Here is a 20,616-nt window from a genome sequence, read left to right as displayed (position 1 = left end):
GTTTTCTCCTTCACAGAACACATTTTAGTAGATCAGTGTTTATTTTTTCCTTTTAAATCCATGGCCCATATTTAGTTAATTTTTGTATGTTGCAGGGTATCTAAGTTGGACTTTTGTTTCTGTTTTATCTTTTTGCCTATTGAAGTCCATTTTATCTAGCATCATTTGTTGAAATCTTTTATACACTTCTGTCAGAAATCAGTGGGGTCACACTGGTATAGGTCTCTTTCTGGGTTCCTTTTTTTGCATTGATCTCTGTATCTGTTTTTCCAACTGTTTTGATTATTGTGTAAATAAAGTATAATAAGCCTCTGTGCTTCTCCCTCTTCAAAAATTTTTTAGTTATTCTGTTGTTAGTTTTCATCATAATTTTAGTTTAGCTTGTCAATGTGTAAAAAAACTGCTGAATATTACATCAAACTGTAGATGTATTCTAAGAAGAATTAAAGTTGTTACTGTGTTGTATTTTCTAATCCATAAATATGGTATATGTCTCTTCAGCTATTTAGGACTTTGATTTCTTTATGTAGATGTTTGTAATTTTTATAATGCAGTCTTACCTATCTTAATATTTAACTTTCTTTGGAGCAATTGTAAATAGTATTATACTTGTAATTTTGGTTTTTGTATATTTGTTAATAGTATGTAGAAATATGATTGAATTTTGTGTGCTCTCTTGATTCTTGAAAATTTAGATGAATTCACTCATGAGGTTTAGGTTTTTTGGTTGATTCCTTGGGATTATTAATACTTTTTGTTTTTTATGGTGGTTTGTTTCTTTTTTCTTTTTTGCTACTGGGAATTAAACCCATGTCCTTACGCATGTTAGGCAAGTGATCTTTTTGAAGAGTTTTTAAATCTTCAGTTTCTTTAATGACTATGAAACTTGTATGTATTTTATTTTGATTGAGCCTTGGGGAGTTTGTGATTTTTGAGAATTATTTTTCCTAATTTGTTGAATTTATAAGGATAATGTTGTTAATCTATTTCCTTACTGTTAATGGTGATAGGCTCTATAGTGCTTTCTTTCTGACATTAATGATTTATGTTTTCTCTCTTTTGTCAGTCTTACTATCTTTATCAATTTATGGATTTTTTTTCCAAAAAATCAGTTTTGTTCAATTGATTTTTCTGTATCTCTTAGTTCCTTCATTCCTTGCTTTGGACTTTGCTTTTTTTCTAGTACCTTAGGTGGAAACTTATATATCATTCTTCTACTAATGTATTTAATACTATTAACTTGTTTCTTTAATATGCTTTCACAGTACCCTACCTAGTTTTAATTTGTTGTATTTTCATTTTCATTCAGTTCTGTATATGTTTTTTGTTTTTTGTTTTTTTTGTATCAGGAATTAAACTCATTACCCTCTTCTTGCCAGGCAGGTGCTTTTACCACTGAGCTATATCCTCAGCCCCCAGGTCTGTATGTTTTTTAAAATTTCCTTTGCTATTTTCTCTTTGGTCGAAAAATGGGTTATTCAGAACTGTTTGAATTTCCAAGTGTTTGAAATTTTTCTCTTCTTTCCTTTAGTGACTTCTAATGTGGCTTTATAATGATCAGAGAACAATTAAAAATTTTTTTGAGATTTGTTTTATGGTTCTGGATATAGCTGGTCTTGTTGAATATCCATAAATGCTTGAAAAAATGGTTTATAATTGTATCTCTCTTAACTGACATCAAGAATTTTCTTTAAAATTAAAAAAATATCATTCTGTGTGCAACTAATTCTCCCTCATTGTTGCAACCCATCTAACTACTGTACAGAAGCCTTTCTTATCCTACTGAAATTTGGGCTCCCAATTCCAGTCCCTCTGTCTTCCTCCTATAGATGCCCTCTCTTCCTTGCTTGTCTTCTAGCACACCATTCTAGGCTTTGCTGTACCCAAATGCCTGCCTCACTGCCCTCAGATTCTGACTTTTCATGACTGTGCTCACTACATGGACATTCTCTTCTTTCTGCTTGTGCTTTCATATCCCGTGCCCAGCCACCCCTTGGTGGTTATGTCCTCCTTACCCGTCTCTGGCTCTGACTTCACATGCTCATCCTAGATGCTCTCTTCAGCCACCTCAGGTTCTCATTGCGTACAGTTGTGGTCTTCTTGAGGACAGCTATGCTCTGTCTGCCTGATTTCTGACACTCTATACAGATTACCCCTGAGTACATGTCCTCTTCAACTCCATCCTCATGTTAACATTTTGAAAATTTTTATTTTTAATTTTAATGTAATACAAGTAGATAAAAATAAAGAAAATATAAAAAAACACATTTCATAACAAAATAATTGTAGAATAACAATAATTCATATAGCATGTATCATAATAGTAAAAGAATGGCCAGTTACTCAGTACATATACATACTATCTTTGCTGTTTATTAGTTATACTTCACCCTGCAAGGATCCCCTCCTACCATACATGGACTCTGAATCTCTATACTAGGTCACCAGCATCTCTTTACAGGGTACAGATCCTGTTCCACTTAAGTTTTTGCATGCCACATGGATGCTGTTATTACCTTGCTTAGGTCCTGGCATCTCTTTTTGTACTGCCGTGTGTGTGGCTGTCTTCAGTTTGCTTGGGCCTTGACAGTCTTGGCCACTCCTCTATGTAGATGCCATCTTTGTCCCACTTAGATTCTGACTCTGCCCACATCATCATTTCAGGTCTTAGATGTTCAAGGAGAAAAGGCAAAGTGGAAAAACAGAGAAATGACATGAAAGTTGAACTTTCATTTTAAAGAGAAAACTGTATCCTTGGGTAAAAGACAGTTAGATTATTTCCTTTTTCATGAACATCACAGAGTTTTATATTCATATACTTTGCTTTCTAAATCATAGCATATAAAATGCGTCAGTAATTGCTTCTTCAGTGTTATGCCTGCTTTACTTGATATATCATTGGTTTTTTTTTAATCAATAAGCTTCTTATGAGTAAATAGAGAATAAAGATAAGTTATTAATAGAAAGGTTAGGAGGATGAAGTTTTAAAAGTTGTTTTAATTTATATCTTTTCAGAAAATATTAGTTTTGAAAAATGCGTTAGTGATAGTAAAGTTCAAACCAAATGGGAAAAAGTGTCAGAGTATTTAAAAAATGTAGGTATTCATGTGACCTATTTAACTGTAGCATATATCAAGAGTTTTACTTCTTATGCAAATCCACTGCATTGTTTCAGGGTAGTAATCACAGCGCTGGCACCCACCACTGGCCATTGACAAGCATAATTTCAAAAAGATATTATATTCAATAGTTGTCAGCACAGTATATAAAACAGCATATTTTTTAATTACAGGGTGAGACAGTATTAAAGCAAAGAGCTAACTATAGCTTCCTTTTAATGGTGCCTTTAAGGTTTAACTCATCCTTGCAAGAGCAAGGCATTTTAAAAAGTCTGGATTTGTGTAATGTTAGGTAGAAAAGCTGTATGTATCCCAGTGCTGAACAGGATACCTGTATCTTTAAGGGATTAAGTAAGGCCTTATCTAGGAGGTTCATTTTACACAGTATCTTTATTTTTATTCTTTCATACTTGGCATAAAAAACTCTCTGGTATGAGAAACAAAAAGTGTAAATAAGGACTAGAATGTATACTAGATATTATGAAATAGGAAGAAAATGTTCTATTGGGAAGAGGAACTAGGGAGAGGCAATGGGAAAATAAAGGAAGGGAAAAGAAAAAAAAACTTTAAGAAAAGAAGGAAAAATGGAAACAAAGCTTTTATAAATAGGGAAAGGGAGAGGGATTGAAGACAATTAAGTGGATGGAAAAGTAAAGGGGAATTGAGGTAAGTCATGCACAGATACAAAGTTCCTATGATGAAAGTGATAGTTACACACATTAAAAAAACTATGTGCTTAATTAAAATAAAGCTTATTGGTACACTGATAGTATAACTGACTTGTATTTTTTCTCTTTCCCTTCTTTCCTTTCACCTTTCTCCGATGTGTTTTATCATCTTGTATCAAATTTTTTTTCATAGTTTTAAAAGTAATTAACCTATGTAACAAAAGTGGCTAAGTATACTTGAGAGATACTTTATGTTGACTTGCAGAAGCCAAAAATTTCAGCCTTTTTCATTCTGTGGCATGTTTCTCCTTGTAATTTTTAAAATTGAACAAATGCTAAAACTATCTTATTTAAAAAATTAAAACTGCAGGTAAAATAAAATCCGTATTTGATTTTCCTTTGTTCTCCCTCCCCTTTCCCATACATATATTGGCTAATGTTTGGGTGGGATCTCATTTTAAACTTACAGAAAATATACAAAGATAAAACTCCCACATATTATTCACTCAGCTTTCCATACATTTTGCATTAGACAGTACAGTTGTCATAACTAAGAAATTAACATTAGTGCAGTGGTATTGACTAAACTGTGGGCTTTCTTCATAATTTCACTAGTGTCATTTCACTAAGGGTTTTTTTTTTTTAAATTTTAAAGAGAATAAAACCTAACAAAATAAACCAGAACAAAGCCAATCAAAACAAAACAGTGAAAACAACAAAAAACTTCAAAATAGGATGACTGGAAATCAACAATGGCTGTCAAAATGCCTCCTGCTATCTTCATAGTTGCCACCTGTACCAACAAACATAATAAAATCAAACAGAACAGAATAAAATAAAACTGAGAACAATATTGGATTTCAAAAACAAGATAAAGAAATCCCCCATTTTTTGCTATATTGCATATATTATCGTCTTAATAGATGTTCAGACTACTGACCTTAGACCTGCAAAGTCAATCAAACAATATAATCATTAAGTTGTTTCTGTACCTCAGTTGCTATCAATTCAACCTGTCCTCCGAATCAGCTGGTTGCTTAAAGGGTAGAGAAGAGGTGTGGTATGCTTGACTTTGAGCCCACATGCCAGTCAGCTCATAGAAAGGGCAAATTGGCTTGTGTCTCCTGGCCCCCACATGGTTTGCGTGGCTCAAGAGAAGAGCAAATTGGCTTCTTGTTACACTCATCCCAGACCCAGCATGGCTTCTCCCAACTCACAGAGAAAGGCAAATTGGCTTGTGTATCTTCCTGGGCCCCATGGTTTGCCCACTATTAGGGTTTTTCTGTTTCACTGTCTGATTTAGGATCTCACAGTACTTTTGTCAATTCTTAGTCTCTTTGAATCTGTGATAACCATTCATTCAGCCTTTCATAACGTGGACACATAAAGAATATTATTCACATATTTTGAGAAATGTCCCTTGTTACAGATTTTTCTGTTTTCTCTCATTTAGACTCAGACTTAGCATTTGTGGCAAGAATGCCATAGAAATGATGTGGTTCTATCATAGGCTATCTGAAATTATGTCCTTACTGATGATACTAATCTTGGTCATCTTAGTAAAGTGATATCTGTCAGGTTTCTCCATTGAGAAGTTATTTTCCCCTCTTATAATTAATAACTATCATAGTTTTGTGGGTTATAATATGATATTATTATGTTTAGTTGCTAAAATTATTCCAGTTTTGAAAATTGAGATATGTTAAGAATATAAGAGCAAAAACAAGTATGTAAGCAAATACATAATTATATGTAAATAAGTCTACATGACTTAAGGGATATTGTTCCCAGTATTATAATAACAAATAAAAAGGTAGAACAAATTGCAAACCCAGGACATCTTGAAAAAAATCTAAGGACTGAGAACTTACAGTATCTGCCTAACCTGAGATCTAAGGAGACTTATGCTGGTAGTGAAAGACAGACACTAGAACTGGCTTACCAAAGGTGGACATAGCTAGAAATGAGTCAGATTTTGATGGATTAAGAAGCAATGATAGTATGGGCAGGTGACAGTATGGACACTTTGGGACAGCAAATATAAGGGTCACTGAAACTCTTTTGAATGTTTCTTAATTGTTCCCACTTGGCGAGGTTTCTGCTAAAGGAGAATTCTGCTAAAGCATTCTCCTTAGTGTGACTCTGATAAAGTTATTAACACAAAGTATAACAAAGATAACTAAATATGCTTAAATGATATTTTATATTAACTCTTGGAGAAGCCAAAAAATTATAGTAGCTGTGGAAAAGACATGAAGTATTTTCTATATTTTTCTTCTATATTTTACCTGTAACAAAAACAAAGTTTATGAAAGTTTATGGACTACATGAAATGTTGTCCTTAGGGCATTCATAGAAACTATGTGTGGAGGGGGTTTGAGGGGAGAGTTATATGCTGGTCCCAAGCTATATAAAAAGGATAGAAATACTTCAAGGACCTCAGCATATAGGGCTAATAAGCATAAACATAATTCTTAGAATGATAACAACAAATCTACCCCAACCCAGATCTCCACCACCATATTAACAATTTAGTGTCCAGTAAAAGTAGAAACTCATAAAGACAGACTCTGTAGGTGAAAAGACATAAATCTGAAGGTGGAAGGGACATTGGAAAATAACATCAGGCTTACCTAAAAGGAAATCATGCCTAAGGCCTAGGGAACTGAAGCTTGTGGTGCATTGAGGGTCATGATAACAACAAAAACTTTAAACCAGTCTAAACCTGATTTGATTAATACAATCTCTACACTGAAATCCTACCCAAAAGAAAAGTCTTGACTACTGTTAGGACTAAACATTGAAAATTTATATCTGAGTGTACTAATTACCCAAGACTAGGTACCAATAAAGTGTGAGAAATAGGAAAGAGTGGAGAAAGCAGGAAAATGTGCTAAAGATCAGAGTAATGGAAATAGATGCAGTTAGGTCACAGATTTTAAATATATATACATCTGTGCCAATTATCTGTGGTTTCCAAATATATTGTCGTAAAATTTAGCAGCCTAAGACACTGGAAGCTTCCTGTAGGTTCTGTCATTTAAAGGAATTTTGAGGCTAACCTTTCTTCAGCACATTTTTTGTGTTTGTATTGAGGCATTAACTTGAATCTTTCTGAAGTCTTAATGAAAGTTTCACACTTGGTTTTATCTTTAGAGCATGTTTTTCCTGGTGGTATCTTGAGTTGGACATGTGTTTAGAAGACATTGAATCTTAGCATGTTTTGCTAACAGAGAGAGTGGCAATTTTTAAAATCATGAAATGCGTGCTCATTTTAATTGTTTCCCCATTCACTGTTTTTTTTTTCAATTTATTGTAAGCATGAAGAAGAAATTAGAAAAGTTATAGCATGTACAGGTAAAAATTCTCTATGATGAATGTGATCAACATATATCTAAAATGTACCGATAAAATCTATACAAAATAAAAAAAGAATACCTAGAGAGAGGAAGCACGGGTCATATTTTAGAGGGTGCCTGTTATGATCTTTATGATTTTCGTAAATTAACTTAATATATATTTTATAAATTTCTCAATATTTATATATACTTAATGTCATTGGCATATAATTTTTTTTCCAACCTGTATGCATTGTCTTTTCCTGGAAAATTGTTTTACTGACTATGACCTCTCTTCAAAAGAGATAGTGACAGCTGTCATTCTTCCTTTCTAGTTGAAGTACAAGATTAACAATGATTTGTTCACCTTTATAGGTATATAATTTTTTTCATAGATGCTCTTTATTAGACTGAAGTAGTTTCTTCAGTTCCTAGGTTGTTGAGAATTCCTACTGTGAGTAGACCTTGACAAATGCTTTTCCTTCACTTATGGATGAGTCTATTAGGTTTCTTCTTTTTTGTTAACATAGTGAAATACATCCATTTTCCATTATTAAACAAATCATGCCTTCCTGTAAAACACCCAGTATGGATGTATTATTATTGCTATGTGTGAATTCACTTTTTTTTTTTTTGTCTTTTTCATTTTTATCGGTACCAGGGATCGAACTCAGGACTGCCTGCTTGCTGAGCTAAATTCCCAGCCCCGAATTCATTTTTTTAAACTGTATTTTTAGATAGATCAGGCTATATATTTTTCCCATAATATTCTAGTTAGATTTTAGCATCTAGATTATGTTTGCTGCATAAATGAATATGTACCTGAACTAAAAGAGATATGTATTTCAATGATTAAATGTTTGATTGACTTTGAACATATCATACCAGTATCGCTTATGCTTTGTTCCTTGAAAAATGTATTGTTTCAGTTTTTAAGTGGTATATGTTTTGATCAGTTTTATCTATAGCTAATCTTTTTGCATTTAAATTCATTTTTGTCATTTCCATTTCCATGTCAGTTACCATTTTGATTATATAGAGAATTTATGCATTCTTCTATTCATATCCTAATTCTCACTTGGCTTAGAGTTTATAACCTCTTACATTTTACTTAATGAGAAAGAAGAAAAATCTTTCCTTAGAGGGAATATAGTAAATAGTTTGATACTCAGAACATTCTCATTACACCTGAAGGAAACCTATATCCACTTCCTATCAATCTTTAATAGCCTTTGATAACTGTGATGTTTAGCCTTAATAATGTCAGTTTTGATTGGCTTAAGATCAGTAAAGCACATTTCTTGGTGTGTCTGGGTGAGTCATGGAGGCATAACATTAAGTATCATATATGGTCACTTGCTCCTTCCTGTCAGGTGCTGTCCTCCTTTGCTTCCTGGCCACTAAGCAGTTTTGTTCCACTGTGCCCTTCCATCATAATATTTATGCCGTGGAGCCAAGTAACTATGGATTAAATTCCCTTGTAAAGCTCTCCTTCTTTAAGTTGTGGGTGTTGGGTGTTTGAGTTCAGCAAAGGGAAAGCTGTCTAATACAGTAACCACTGCTCTTTCTGTCTCAAGGGACCTTCTTATAGATAGAATCAATATAATATGTTGCCTTTTTAAACTAGTATTTTTTACACAGCATAATAATTTTAAGATTTATCAGTGTGGTAGGTGGCATCTATCAGTACCTCATTTCTACTTACTTCTAAATAACATATCATTTATTCATTCCTACATTTTTGTTTATTCATCTTCAGGTAGACATCTGGATGGTTGTACCTTCTTGTTGTTATAGAAAATGCATTTAATCTTTCATTGTTAAGTGTGATATTATGCATGGGTTTTCATATCTGACTTTTCTCAGGTTGAAGAAATTTCCTTTATTTTTTTAAATCATAAGTCTTGAGTCACTGTTATATTATTTTTTCAAATGTTTTTCTAAGTCTTAGATAATCATGTAGTTTTTGTCTTTTATTCTATTGATATGATCTATTACTTGTTAGATGTTGAACCAACTTTGTATTCCTGGGAAAAATCTCACTTGGTCATGGTATGATCATTTTTTTTATGTACTTACATTCTGTTTGCTACTATTTTGTTGAGGATTCTGGTGTTGATATTCATAAAAAATACTGGTTCATAATTATTAGTATTCTTTTGAACATAGATTGTTGTGTCTGTGATTTCTGAAATAACCTGTGTTCCTTTAGGTAGTTCCTTTTAAATAACAGCCAAATATTAAAATTTGTCCAGAAAGAATTAAGATGATATCATTGACTTTTTTTTGAGACAAGGTTTCCATATGCAATTGACATGACTGTGTAGCATAGACTCCTCTTAAACTCATGGTGATCCTCCTGCCTCATCCTTCCCACTGCTTGCATTACAGGCATGTAGCACCATGCCCAGTATCCATTGAAATAATTTTAATAATAAATCTCTTCTTTTTCACTGTGCCTTTACTCAAAGGCAGTATGTTCTTTCTTTGTTTGCCAGGTTTACTATGAAACCTCTTCCTTCCTTTTCCAAATCTTACGAAATTGATACTCATTATTTATGAAATACGACTAGCATACTTAGCTCCCACCTGAAAGATATTAAACAGGGAAAACACTTAATTGGTTGACCAATTGGTAAGTTGTGTTTCTCTCTGGGATAGACGCTTTGCTGACTTAGCTTTGTCTTTCATCTTAGTGTAAAAGAATCCTTTCCTGGATTATCTGGAAGAGTATTAGAGATATGCAAAATCATAAAGTAAATCCCTTATAAAACATCAGTTTTACTAAAAAATCTGAGATGAGGGGCAGAAACCTGGCAATACTTTTATGGAGAAAACATGCAGAAATTTTTAAGGTAAAATATAAGAATTAAAAAAGAAATTCATTATTTTTGTTATAATTTTCAGTGCCAACACTCTTTCTAAGGGTATGACTGCTTTTTTGTTGTTAGGTAAGAGTAGATTTTGTGGAAGTTTTTGAGATACAGTCTTAGGTCTTAAATTATTAATGATGATATGATTTATGAACAGGTTAATGTCTTCCTTATAAATCATACTAGAAATATCCTCTTATAGAGTTTTAACATTTTAATCCTTTAGTAAATAGTTCCCTGTGTTTAGATTCTCATTTTGTTAACTAATTTATTGCTGTAAAGAGGGTAAAGGTCTTTTTTGTTACTTTCATAGTCTGAGAATGCTTAGATGAAAAACGTACATCATGATACTAAATTATTGTACATCATCTGTTAGCTGAAATATTATCGAGCAATTGAGCATAACTAAAATAAGATAGATTTCAGAATATATATAAATCTTGGGATGGCTTTACTGGCATCTGCTCTGTACTTAAACTCTCTAGTAATGTACTTGATCATATTAACTGTGCAAATGAACCTCAAAGAAGCCAATCGTGTCTTTAGATACTCCTGCAGAAAAAAATGAGAGTCTTTGTTCTAATGTAGCTTGTTAATTTTATAGCCTTCCAGAACATAATAATTACTGAAGAATAATCTAATCATAGCAACATAAAAGATTTTTGAAGCCTTGTTTAATAGTGTAGTGACAAATATTTCAACAATACTCTGGAAGCCACATTTTGAAAAGAATAATTTTATCTGACTAGAGATCTTTAAACTTTGGGAACAGCTCATCATAGACTGTGACATTATGAAATTTAACTATGTAAGCATTTTTCCCCTCAGTGACACTAGATTTTCAGGGATATCCTTCAGGTCACCAAAATAAGGATGTAAATGTTGGGGTACAGCTGTGTGTTCTGATCTGACCCGCAGATGCTTTCATATCATTTAGGTTAATGTTAAGTTAAATATAGCAATCTAATTTCTTGTTAACTGTTTTTTAAAATGGCCTCCATTGTTTGCTGAAGAAACAAGTCCTTGCGGGTACTCTTCATATTTATATGACTTTGATGAATGTGATTTGAGCTATAAGAGCCCTTGTTTAGTTTGTTTTTGGATAGGTCATGCTGACTTAAATTATTGTGATTATTTTTGTAATAGCTATTCAGCAAATATTTTTAAATGAATGAAATGTAATGTTATTGGCTTAATGATTTTCTTCTTCAGTCATTTTTTAAAGGTTTTATTCATCTTAAGATTTTACTACATCTTTTCTTACCTTAACATTATTTTTCTTTACAATATATATCAAGTCATTTTGTCTTTGTTTATGTAAAATCCTATAGATTCATCACTCCCTTCATTTGATGTTTATACTGAATTTCACTCTTATACTTTTTAATATTTCTTATATGTACTTATTTCTCTCATCTGTGGGTATTGCTTTTGCTTATAGTTTGTATGTTGTCCCATGATCAAATGTTTGATTTTCTTATTTCTTTACAAATGCTCTCTGTATTTATAAAGAATATGTATACACTATCAGAATATTTACAATATAGTGAAGAATATTCCAGAACTTCACCTAAAAAGAATTTTACAATTCTGCAATTTTTTTCTTTATGAATGAGAGTAAGAATACCCAGAGAAATAAGCAGACTTTGCCAAGGTTACTGTGAAAGATGTTAGTTGTCAGTGTTCTTGAGAGTAATGATGAGAGAAGACATTGTGAAGAGACCAGAACAAAGAGGTCAAGATAATTTGATAATAGAGTATAAATTCTCCTCATGTGTGTGTTTGTTTGGTTTCCTGGGTTACTTATAAACGTATCAGTTTTAGAGATTACCCTGCTAAAAAGGGTCTTTGTCTCATTTATAAATAATATGGCTTGAGGAAATTGCTTGAATGTCATAATGAGGCAGAAGAAATAAATCTACTAAGCACTACAGTGTGCTATACATTTTCAAACAAATTATTTCAAAGACAGTGTGGCAGGTAGAGTGGAATTTCAACTTGCTTAGCTTTGAAATCTACCCTAGCAATTGGTGGAGCATATTTCTAGGTGCATGTGAGTTGATCGTGGAGGTATGGTATTGGGGTCTATGCCACGTCCTTCCCCTTCTACTTAGCACTATTCTACTCTGCTTCCTGGCTGCCATGAAATAAGCAGCTGTGCTCAAATACATCTTTCCATTCTGATGCCTCTGCTTTAAAGCCACCAAAGTGCGGACTGAAACTGTGAGCAAATTCAACCTCTCGTCTTTTTTTTTAATTTAAGGAGAAAAAGAAAAAAAGCAGAGAAAAGGTACATGTTATACAGATTTACAGAAAAAATAAACAGTGGGAAATGACTAGTTAATGGATTACATATTGTCATCTTAGAAATAATTGTTCAAGTTACAAAATTAAAGCTTATAAAGTGGACTTTCAAACAGTGAGACTGCAAACAGTTCTGTTCAATGATCCAACAAAACTCAGTGATATCATTATCTATCTTATACACTTAAATATACATACAGTTATATTGTTTAGAGCACTTTCTTTTCCTCTCTTTTATACTGTGACAATTACACATTTTGGGTTTTGTTGCTCCCACAGTTCTTATTACTTTTTTGGAAGAGAGTAGAACCAAATGTGACATAACAGAACACAGTCAATCAAATCAAAAGGGTGGACATAATAGATAACGTAAAAGCATAATACAAGGTGATCAACAATGGTTACCATAATGCCTCCCACTATCTCTAATAGAATTGCCTATATCATCAGTTATAATAAAATTGAACAAAACAGTAAAGAACAAAACCAACAAAACCAAAACATTGCAGACATTACAGGTCTTCAAAAGTAGATGATAGTCAACCAGAATGGGCGTCATAATGAATCCCACTGTCTTCACAGCTTTTGCCTAAACTTTTGAACCTGGTACTATCAAGCAAAACAGAATAGAGGAACATCAGTCAAAACAAGATGGTGAGAGCAATATAGGGCTTTAAATCAAGATAATGGAAAGTCAAAATGGGTTACTATAATATATCCTGCTATTTTTTATTTATTTTTCCCTTAATTAAAAGGATAAAAATAAAAAAGTGAATAATAAAATGGAGATTGAGATAAAAGAGGGCATAACAGCAAAACAGCGCAGATCAAAACATAACCATTTAAGCAAAATAGTGTTTCACCACAAGATAATCCCGACATAAAAGTAGTTACCATATTGTCTCTTTCCTTGAAATCTTTGAGTATAACTTCGTATACTGTAGCATCAAATATATCAAAACAGTGTAAAACCATTTAAGAGTATGACAGTATTACAGGATATTTAGAATCAACTAACAGAAAATGAACAGTGGTTTCTGTATAATCTCCTTGTCTATAAAAGTTTTTGCTTATACTATCATACATAATAAAATCCAATAAGATACAACCTGTTTAGACCAATGAAGACAGAAGAACAAAAGCTTGATGAGACTTCAAACAATGATGATACTAAATCAGTATTACCTATTAAGACATTATTTTCTCCAAAATAGGTGTTCCTATCATCCAATCTTCTCTGCTTCATTTCTGTTGAGCTCTTTTTCTGTCATTAGTTGTCAGTTTGTCTTCTTCATTTTGTTTTCTGCTCCATTCATTGTGGCCTCTCTGCCACTATTTCTGGATTTTTCGTATTTTTCTTTTTTAGAATATCCTGCAGTATTCTCTGTAGAGTTGAATTGGTGGTTGCATATTCCCCTAGTTCCTCTTTATCCTGGAAGCACATTGTTTTTCCATCAGTTTCCAGGGATAGTTGTGCAGGATATATCAATCTTGGCTGGAGATTGTTATCTTTCAAAGCTTGAATTATTTCCCCCCCACGCTCTTCGTGATTTGATGGTTTGTGCCGAGAAAGCTGCTGTAATTCTGATGGTGTTCCCTTGTAAGTGATCTGTTTCTTGTCTCTGATGGCTTTTAATATTCTGTTCTTGTATTGGATTTCTGGAATTTTAATTATTATATGCCTGGGTGTTGCTCTGTTTGGGTTGTAGGTGGCTGGGGTCCTATATGCTTCATACAACTGAGTATCTTTTCCTTTTGCTAAATTAGGAAAATTCTCCTAGATTATTTCTGTGAGTAGTTTTTGTAGTTCATTTGTTTGTGTCCCTACTTCTTCTTTTATGTTTATGTTTGTATCCCTACTTCTTCTTTATCTTAAGTTATAGATCCTCTTATCATCTTCTAGTCTTTATATTATTGCTGTTTGTTTTTTTGTTATTTTTAAGAAGTTTTTCATTTCATTCTCCCACATTACAAATCTGCTCTCCAGTTCAGATAATCTGTCCTTAGTTTCTTTCAAGCTGTTATGCCAGTTTTCGATAGAGTTTTTAGTTTCCTGGTAATCTCTTTGAACCTGCTTCACATATTCTATGCTTTCTGTATTTTCTCCATCAAACAATTCTCCCCTCTTTTTCTGTTCTTCCATTCCACCATCTGTTTTTTCTTGGGTGGTGCTTAGCATTTTTCTACCTATTCTGCTTATGTCTAGCTTCAGGTCATTAATAACTTCATTCCTGAACTTGTCTATGAGGCTCTGGAGATAGCACTTTATATCTATTGGTCCTGTGTCTGCTGTTGCCTCATTCTCAGGATTGGGGGCCGAGGACCCTTTCTTGTTGCTGCCTCTTCCCATATTCTTTGTTCCTTATATATGCAAGCATATATAGGAGGCCCAGCTTCCTTCCCTGTCAGCCACAGTCACAGTCTGATTGAATTGTGCCGGCTAGGTGTTCCCGCCCACCGCAGAGCACCAGGAAGTTGCAGACTAGGCAGCCTATGTGGGGCCGCCCCTCCAGGTCAATATTCCGTCAGGCGCTGGGACCTGGGCTGTGCTAGCCTACTGGGTCTCAGCCAGCAGCGTCACGTAGGCTAGGCACTGCTCACCAATCCTGCTTGAGAGGGGGATACGTGACTGAAGTCACTGCAGTGCCCTGTTCCCGCATGTCTGCCTGGTCCCAGAATGTCCTCTGTTGGGAGTCTCCTAGACCATGGAAGAGTCCCAGTTTCTTTCACTCACCACAGGTCGATGCACAGCTCCCCGCCCGTCCTGCTTTCAAGAGCTTTAGCGCGTCTCTCTCCCTGCTGAGCCGATGTAGACGCAGTAGCGGCTGCGGGAAACCAAATTGCTGCTTCCAATGGCGCGGGCTCCAGCTTCCACATTCAGGCTTTTCTGTTCCTGTTATAGCACCAGGATTGCATTCACAGTTGGTTTCTCTCAGCCCAGTTTGTTCTTGGGTCAGCAGGGCATATCTCCACTTGCTTATGATTCCTTACTCTGCACCATTCCTGAATTGTAAGCTAGGTCTTTTAGAGAGCCTCTGTAGCTGCTGCTATCTGTCTGCCATGTTCTCCCGGAAGTCCAACCTCTCATCTTTTAATTTATAGGTATCAAGTAGTATGTCTCAACTATGAGAAAGCTGAAAAATAGAGACATGCAATCAACTCTTGAACATTCAGCATTCTAATTTTCATTCAATTATTTCCTTGATTTCAGTATCTATGTTAGAGGACACCAATAAAGAAAGTCTCTAAGGCTCATGTTGTTCAGAAATTGGTCTGGTAGAATAAGGTTCTGGAAGGAGTCAATTTAGTAGTTTAAAAAAAAGTTTAGGGTCCTTACAGATTTTACTTGTTCCTGTATCTGTGAGATCTTCTGGACTGTGCTGTATCCTCTTTATAGAAAAAAGTACCAGTGGCAGAGAAATTCTCTATACCTCTCTGTACAAAGGATTAACCTCTCTGTACAAAGAGTAGTGTGGGGGAAATTAGAGTAGTTCCAGTTTATACTTTGGTGAATTGTAAATTTTAATGTTGGTCTTGTTTAGGGTTTTAAAAAACAATTGTTGGCCTCATATGCTCATCAGGAACCATTCTTTTTGGTATGATTAAGTTGGGATACTTTTCAGAATTAAATATTAATGATAAAGGCATTTTTGGTTTGTGTTTTTAACTTTATAACCTTTTTGGACTAAGAATGAGTATAGTGTAAACCTTTCTATTAATGCCATCTTTTTATTCCAGTCCAGTTATTTGTGCATTACTGAAGAATGCAGGGTATCAATGCCAAGTAAAAAGTAATATTTCATACACATATTTAGTAAAACATTTTAGATATATATGATTTCTATTTCATTGACAGAAGTTAACTAAAAATATGCAAGAAATCTAAATCGAAATAAATTGGTAATGTTGACAATTAAAAATGAAACACTATTTTTAACCTTTTTTCTCCTCTGGATTATAATTCAGCATCTGTGTAGGACTCATATATAAAATGTGTAGGATTCACATATAAAATGATGATTGAAAACATTGTTATTTCTTTAGATTGCAGTAAAACTTACATTTGGTTAAAGTAAAGATTTCATACATACTTTGTTACAAAGGGGAGGAAGATAGCTTTACTACTTTAAGACAGATTAAATTAAAAAAACAAAATTCAAGCATGCCTGTAACCCTAGCAGTCTTTAAAGCTGAGACAGGAGAATTACAAATTCAAGCCCAGGTTGCACAATTTAGTGAGATCCTGTCTTGGAAATAAATATCCAAATACTATGTTAAAAGGATTGGGTATATAACTAAGGAAAAAGGTCTTGAATTCATTTCCCAGTACCATAATACAAGCAAAACACAGAATCTCCTTGAAGAAATTCTAGCATGTCTTTAGAAGAAATTTAATTTCGGTCAACTTTAGTCATAGGCACATATTTTTATCCTGATGAGCATTTTTTCTCTTATCCTTCATTTGTTTGTTTCTTTTAGAGTAAGTGAAGAGAAAGAAGTGACTGAAGAACGACTGAAAGCTGAGCAGGAATCATTTGAAAAGAAGATCAGGCAGTTGGAAGAACAGAATGAACTGATCATAAAAGAAAGGGAAGATATCCTTTTTGAAAACCCTAATTTTTAATGTTCAGAAAGTTTGACTTTTTCATGAGTAAGGTGTAAATTCCAGAGAAATAGTTGTTCTAATTGATAACAGGGAATAAATCTGCATGTGCTGCCATTTCTAGGCAATCAGAGAGACACTAAACAGCATGTGCTGTTGCTTCCTTTGTGCTTGATAAAGCCACCCAGCTGTTCTGCTGCTGCTATTGTGCGGTATAGCACGTATTTGTCAACTGAAAAAGACAATAAGAAATTTGGGCGTTAAAATGTAATGTTGGAACTTTATTAAATTCTATTCCACTACTGTAATTGAGCCGGAACCTACTTGTATTTGGTATTCTTTCTAGTTAAAGCTTTCACAATTTTAAGGAGTTCTACTCTGAAATCATGAAAATAAAAATATGCTTTGTAATGTACAGATATTGTAATAGATAATTGTTTACATTACATGTTAAAACTATCAAACTCATGAAAGAATAACTATTGAGTTTAGAGCTAGAAGTGTTATGTGGGTTTGTATATATACTGCATTGTTTGTTTGAGAGAAAAAAGATTTTAACTTAAAAAATACACTTAGGAGACTTGTGAGTTAAAATGAGCACATTTCTGAACTTCATTTTGAATAGGTAAAATTAATTGTCCTTGGGTGTTTTATGCAGTGGCACTGATGTAGAAGAAAAACAACCATCGCTAAAGTTAGAGTGACTGAGCCGCCAGCAAATTGGTATATGAGTGCCTGAAAAACCTGTTGTCTTTATTGTCAGTATGATCATTAACTTGATAGTTAGATATTATTTCAAAGATTCTGAAAGTGTCAAAAATGATCCTATATTGACAATTACTATGTCTTTGTGAATACTAGAAAAATAGAAACATAATCATAATTAGCTTGAAAAATACAAAACTATAACCATGAAAAATGAGTTCTGAACTTTGTTTTCCAAGTAGTGGGAATGTTTGATAGAAAATTAATATAATCATAATTATCAGACTCAATTCACTGAGTAGAACATTAATAAGGCTTATTTAACCAGTAATTGTAAAGGAATAGATCTGAGATCTGTGTATTTGGATAATCATCACAGCCCTTGCCTGTTTTGATTTTATTGCCCTGGGTTGTCACCTTCAGACCAGTCTGCTTTTCTTTTTTTTTTTTTTTGTCTTTTTCATTTTTATCGGTACCAGGGATCGAACTCATGACTGCCTGCTTGCAAGGCAGGCGCTTATGCCACCGAGCTAAATCCCCAGCCCCCAGTCTGCTTTTCTTACTCTTCTCTCTAGGTTAGAGAGATGCTGTTTAGTCACTTTGCTTAGTACTTTCAAGAACTAGTAGATTAAGAATGATATTTTTTTGGACAACAAAAATTCAACTTATAGGGCCTTTTTTCCACACAAGAACTCTGGAGATAGCCTCTGGCATTAATTTGACAGCTCCAATGTTGGCATGTCTACAGTTCTCCTAGCTTTTCTCTAGTAGGTGCTCTAATTCTAATTCTTATCACACAGAGACAATCAAAAATATACAGCAATGTTTAAATTTTTTAAAAAATTTTTACAGTAAAAAGACATATTGTTGTTAATCCCCCACACATTTCTGTCACTTCAAATAAACTTGTCCCATCATTCTTGCTACTTTTTGAGGTGATTATGGAAGTTCGTATTTCATGTCTTTATGAGATATGATTAAAAAAATACAGTGAATACTCTTGCAGCATGTCAGCCAATGGAAAGGCAGGCATAGAACCTTTATGGTGTGCCTTCATCCACCTTAATCGCTGGATCTGACATCACACAATTTCCACCTCTTCCTCAAAGTCAAAATGACCATCAAATGTAAATACTTTGAATCAAATTCAGGATATTGATGTAGCCAAAAGAGGACTTCTAGAACTGTTTTAGAGCTCTAAGAATAATGGAATATCTGTTTGAAAGGAGGGGGAAATATTTTGAGGGAGATTAACAATATGTTTTTACTGTGGTACATTTTTAAAATGTAAAGATACACTATATTTTGTAATCATACCTTACATTTTCAATGGGACAAGAAGAAAAGGAGGGAGAGGTCCTGACAGTTGTGATTCCTGTTTTGAAAAACAGAGATCCCACTCCACCACCCCTTCTGGGTGTCTTCCCAGAAGAATTAAGAACATCATACACATCACTATTATATGCACCCATGTTTATAACAGCACAATTTATAATAGCTAAGTCTTGGAAACAACTCAAATGCCCATCAACTGAAGAATAGATAAAAAAGGTACATATTTATACAACGGAGTGCTACTCAGCCATAAAGAAGGATAAGCTTGAGACATTTATAGGTAAATGGATGCAATTTGAGACCAGACTTTTAAGTGAAATATATCAGAGTCACATGTGTAAACATTGTATTGTCTCCCTGTGAGAAACTGAAAGAGTAAATAAGGTCTAAAATGTACAGCACATACTGTGAAATGGGAAGAAATTACTTACAAAAACAGTTAGGATGAGCAAAAGGGGAAGGACAGTAGGGAAAAGGGAAAAATGCAAGTTAGTTAAATTATTAGTGTCGCTTAGTTCGTTAAAAATATGGTTTATGCTGATATCAATTGAAGAAATTTTTACGCCTATATCTTTACTCTGAGCAACTGCTTTAAAGATAACAACATGTAATGTTTTAACTATTGTTATTCTATTATTTAGTTATGAAATTTTGTTTTACTTTGTTCCATAAAAAAAAACATGAAAACTTCTTTAGGATATCTCCTACCTGGCCTCTCCTCTAGCTAGTAGTCTTTTATATGATATTTCATATGATAGTTTTCCTGAACTTTATTCTGTGATAATGTAAGCTAAAAAGAATGTTGAGAAAGAATGTTGCTTGTCCAATTTACATAGTGGGAGGTGCTAGAGAAAAGGTGATCAGGAATGACATTAATCCCAACTCCCACATCAAAAGGTAAGAAAATAGAATCCACTTTTTATATGGAAAAGTGTTGATACTTTGACCTTCCTGGGACAAAAAACAGCATAGCATTCTGTGGTACTGAGGCAAGTTGGAGAAAGAAGATAAGCATGATTAATATTAATTTAGAAAGCCTGCCTGTAATTAGAGTGGGTCCTTGTTTGTCTGGTGATACCCTTAAGAAAATTGTGTAGCTGTTTGGAAAAGTTAATATTAATTTCAGTGGACTATAATATTTAGCATCTTGTGGGTCGACTAATACTTTCTGGCGCTGAAGTTCACGAAAGTCTGCATGGCTATGAATGGTTTCTTCTAGCAGGCTCCATGTCAAGATACCCTGGTGATTGTAGTGACACAGTTTTGCATATTTTCTTTATGATTTAGCTCTGAAGTCAGCACACTACTATGGTGGGCTGTATACCTACCCCAATAGGATGCCAACTAAATCTTGTGCCACCCCATCCCTGTGTATTGTTTAAAGTTGATGTGTTCTAGGTTCAAAAAAGTATAGTAGTTGCAAAAAGATCCTCCTGGCCTAAAACATGTAGTATCTGTCCCATTACACAAAATATTTGTTGACCTGTGAACTCTCTTCAGAGTGAAAAAGGGCAGAAAAAGGCTTGTGAATAAAGTCAAAGGCTTAGAATAATGGTACAGTTACAACCTATTTTACACATGGGAAGAAAGGAGTTGGTTTGAGCTTTTATTCTTTATTGGGAATAAAGATTGAAATAAATGTTATATTATTACTAAAAATAAAGTTGTTTA

The 20,616-nt window shown here is 33.8% G+C and overlaps 1 protein-coding gene across 4 annotated transcripts in view; it reads left to right on the top strand.

Annotated features, from left to right (window-relative positions):
- Kiaa1328 (KIAA1328 ortholog) overlaps positions 1-20,616 on the top strand; it is a 287,886-nt gene that overhangs the window by 18,389 nt on the left and 248,881 nt on the right. For all 4 annotated transcript variants that reach the window (XR_001202191.3, XM_023566814.2, XM_003474074.5 and 1 more), the window contains exon 5: positions 16,782-16,897. Coding sequence is in view for 3 of the 4 variants with exons in the window: in XM_023566814.2 (XP_023422582.1) it covers positions 16,782-16,897 (116 nt within the window). In the remaining variant the exon portion in view is untranslated. The remainder of the gene's footprint in view (positions 1-16,781; positions 16,898-20,616) is intronic.

The sequence above is a fragment of the Cavia porcellus genome, unplaced genomic scaffold, assembly GCF_034190915.1.
Source record: "Cavia porcellus strain 051 isolate PalLab524CR breed Dunkin Hartley unplaced genomic scaffold, mCavPor4.1 scaffold_20, whole genome shotgun sequence".
Classification (NCBI taxonomy): Eukaryota; Metazoa; Chordata; class Mammalia; order Rodentia; family Caviidae; genus Cavia; species Cavia porcellus.
Note: the sequence above shows the minus strand (reverse complement) of the source record. Positions and strands in the feature narration are given on the sequence as shown.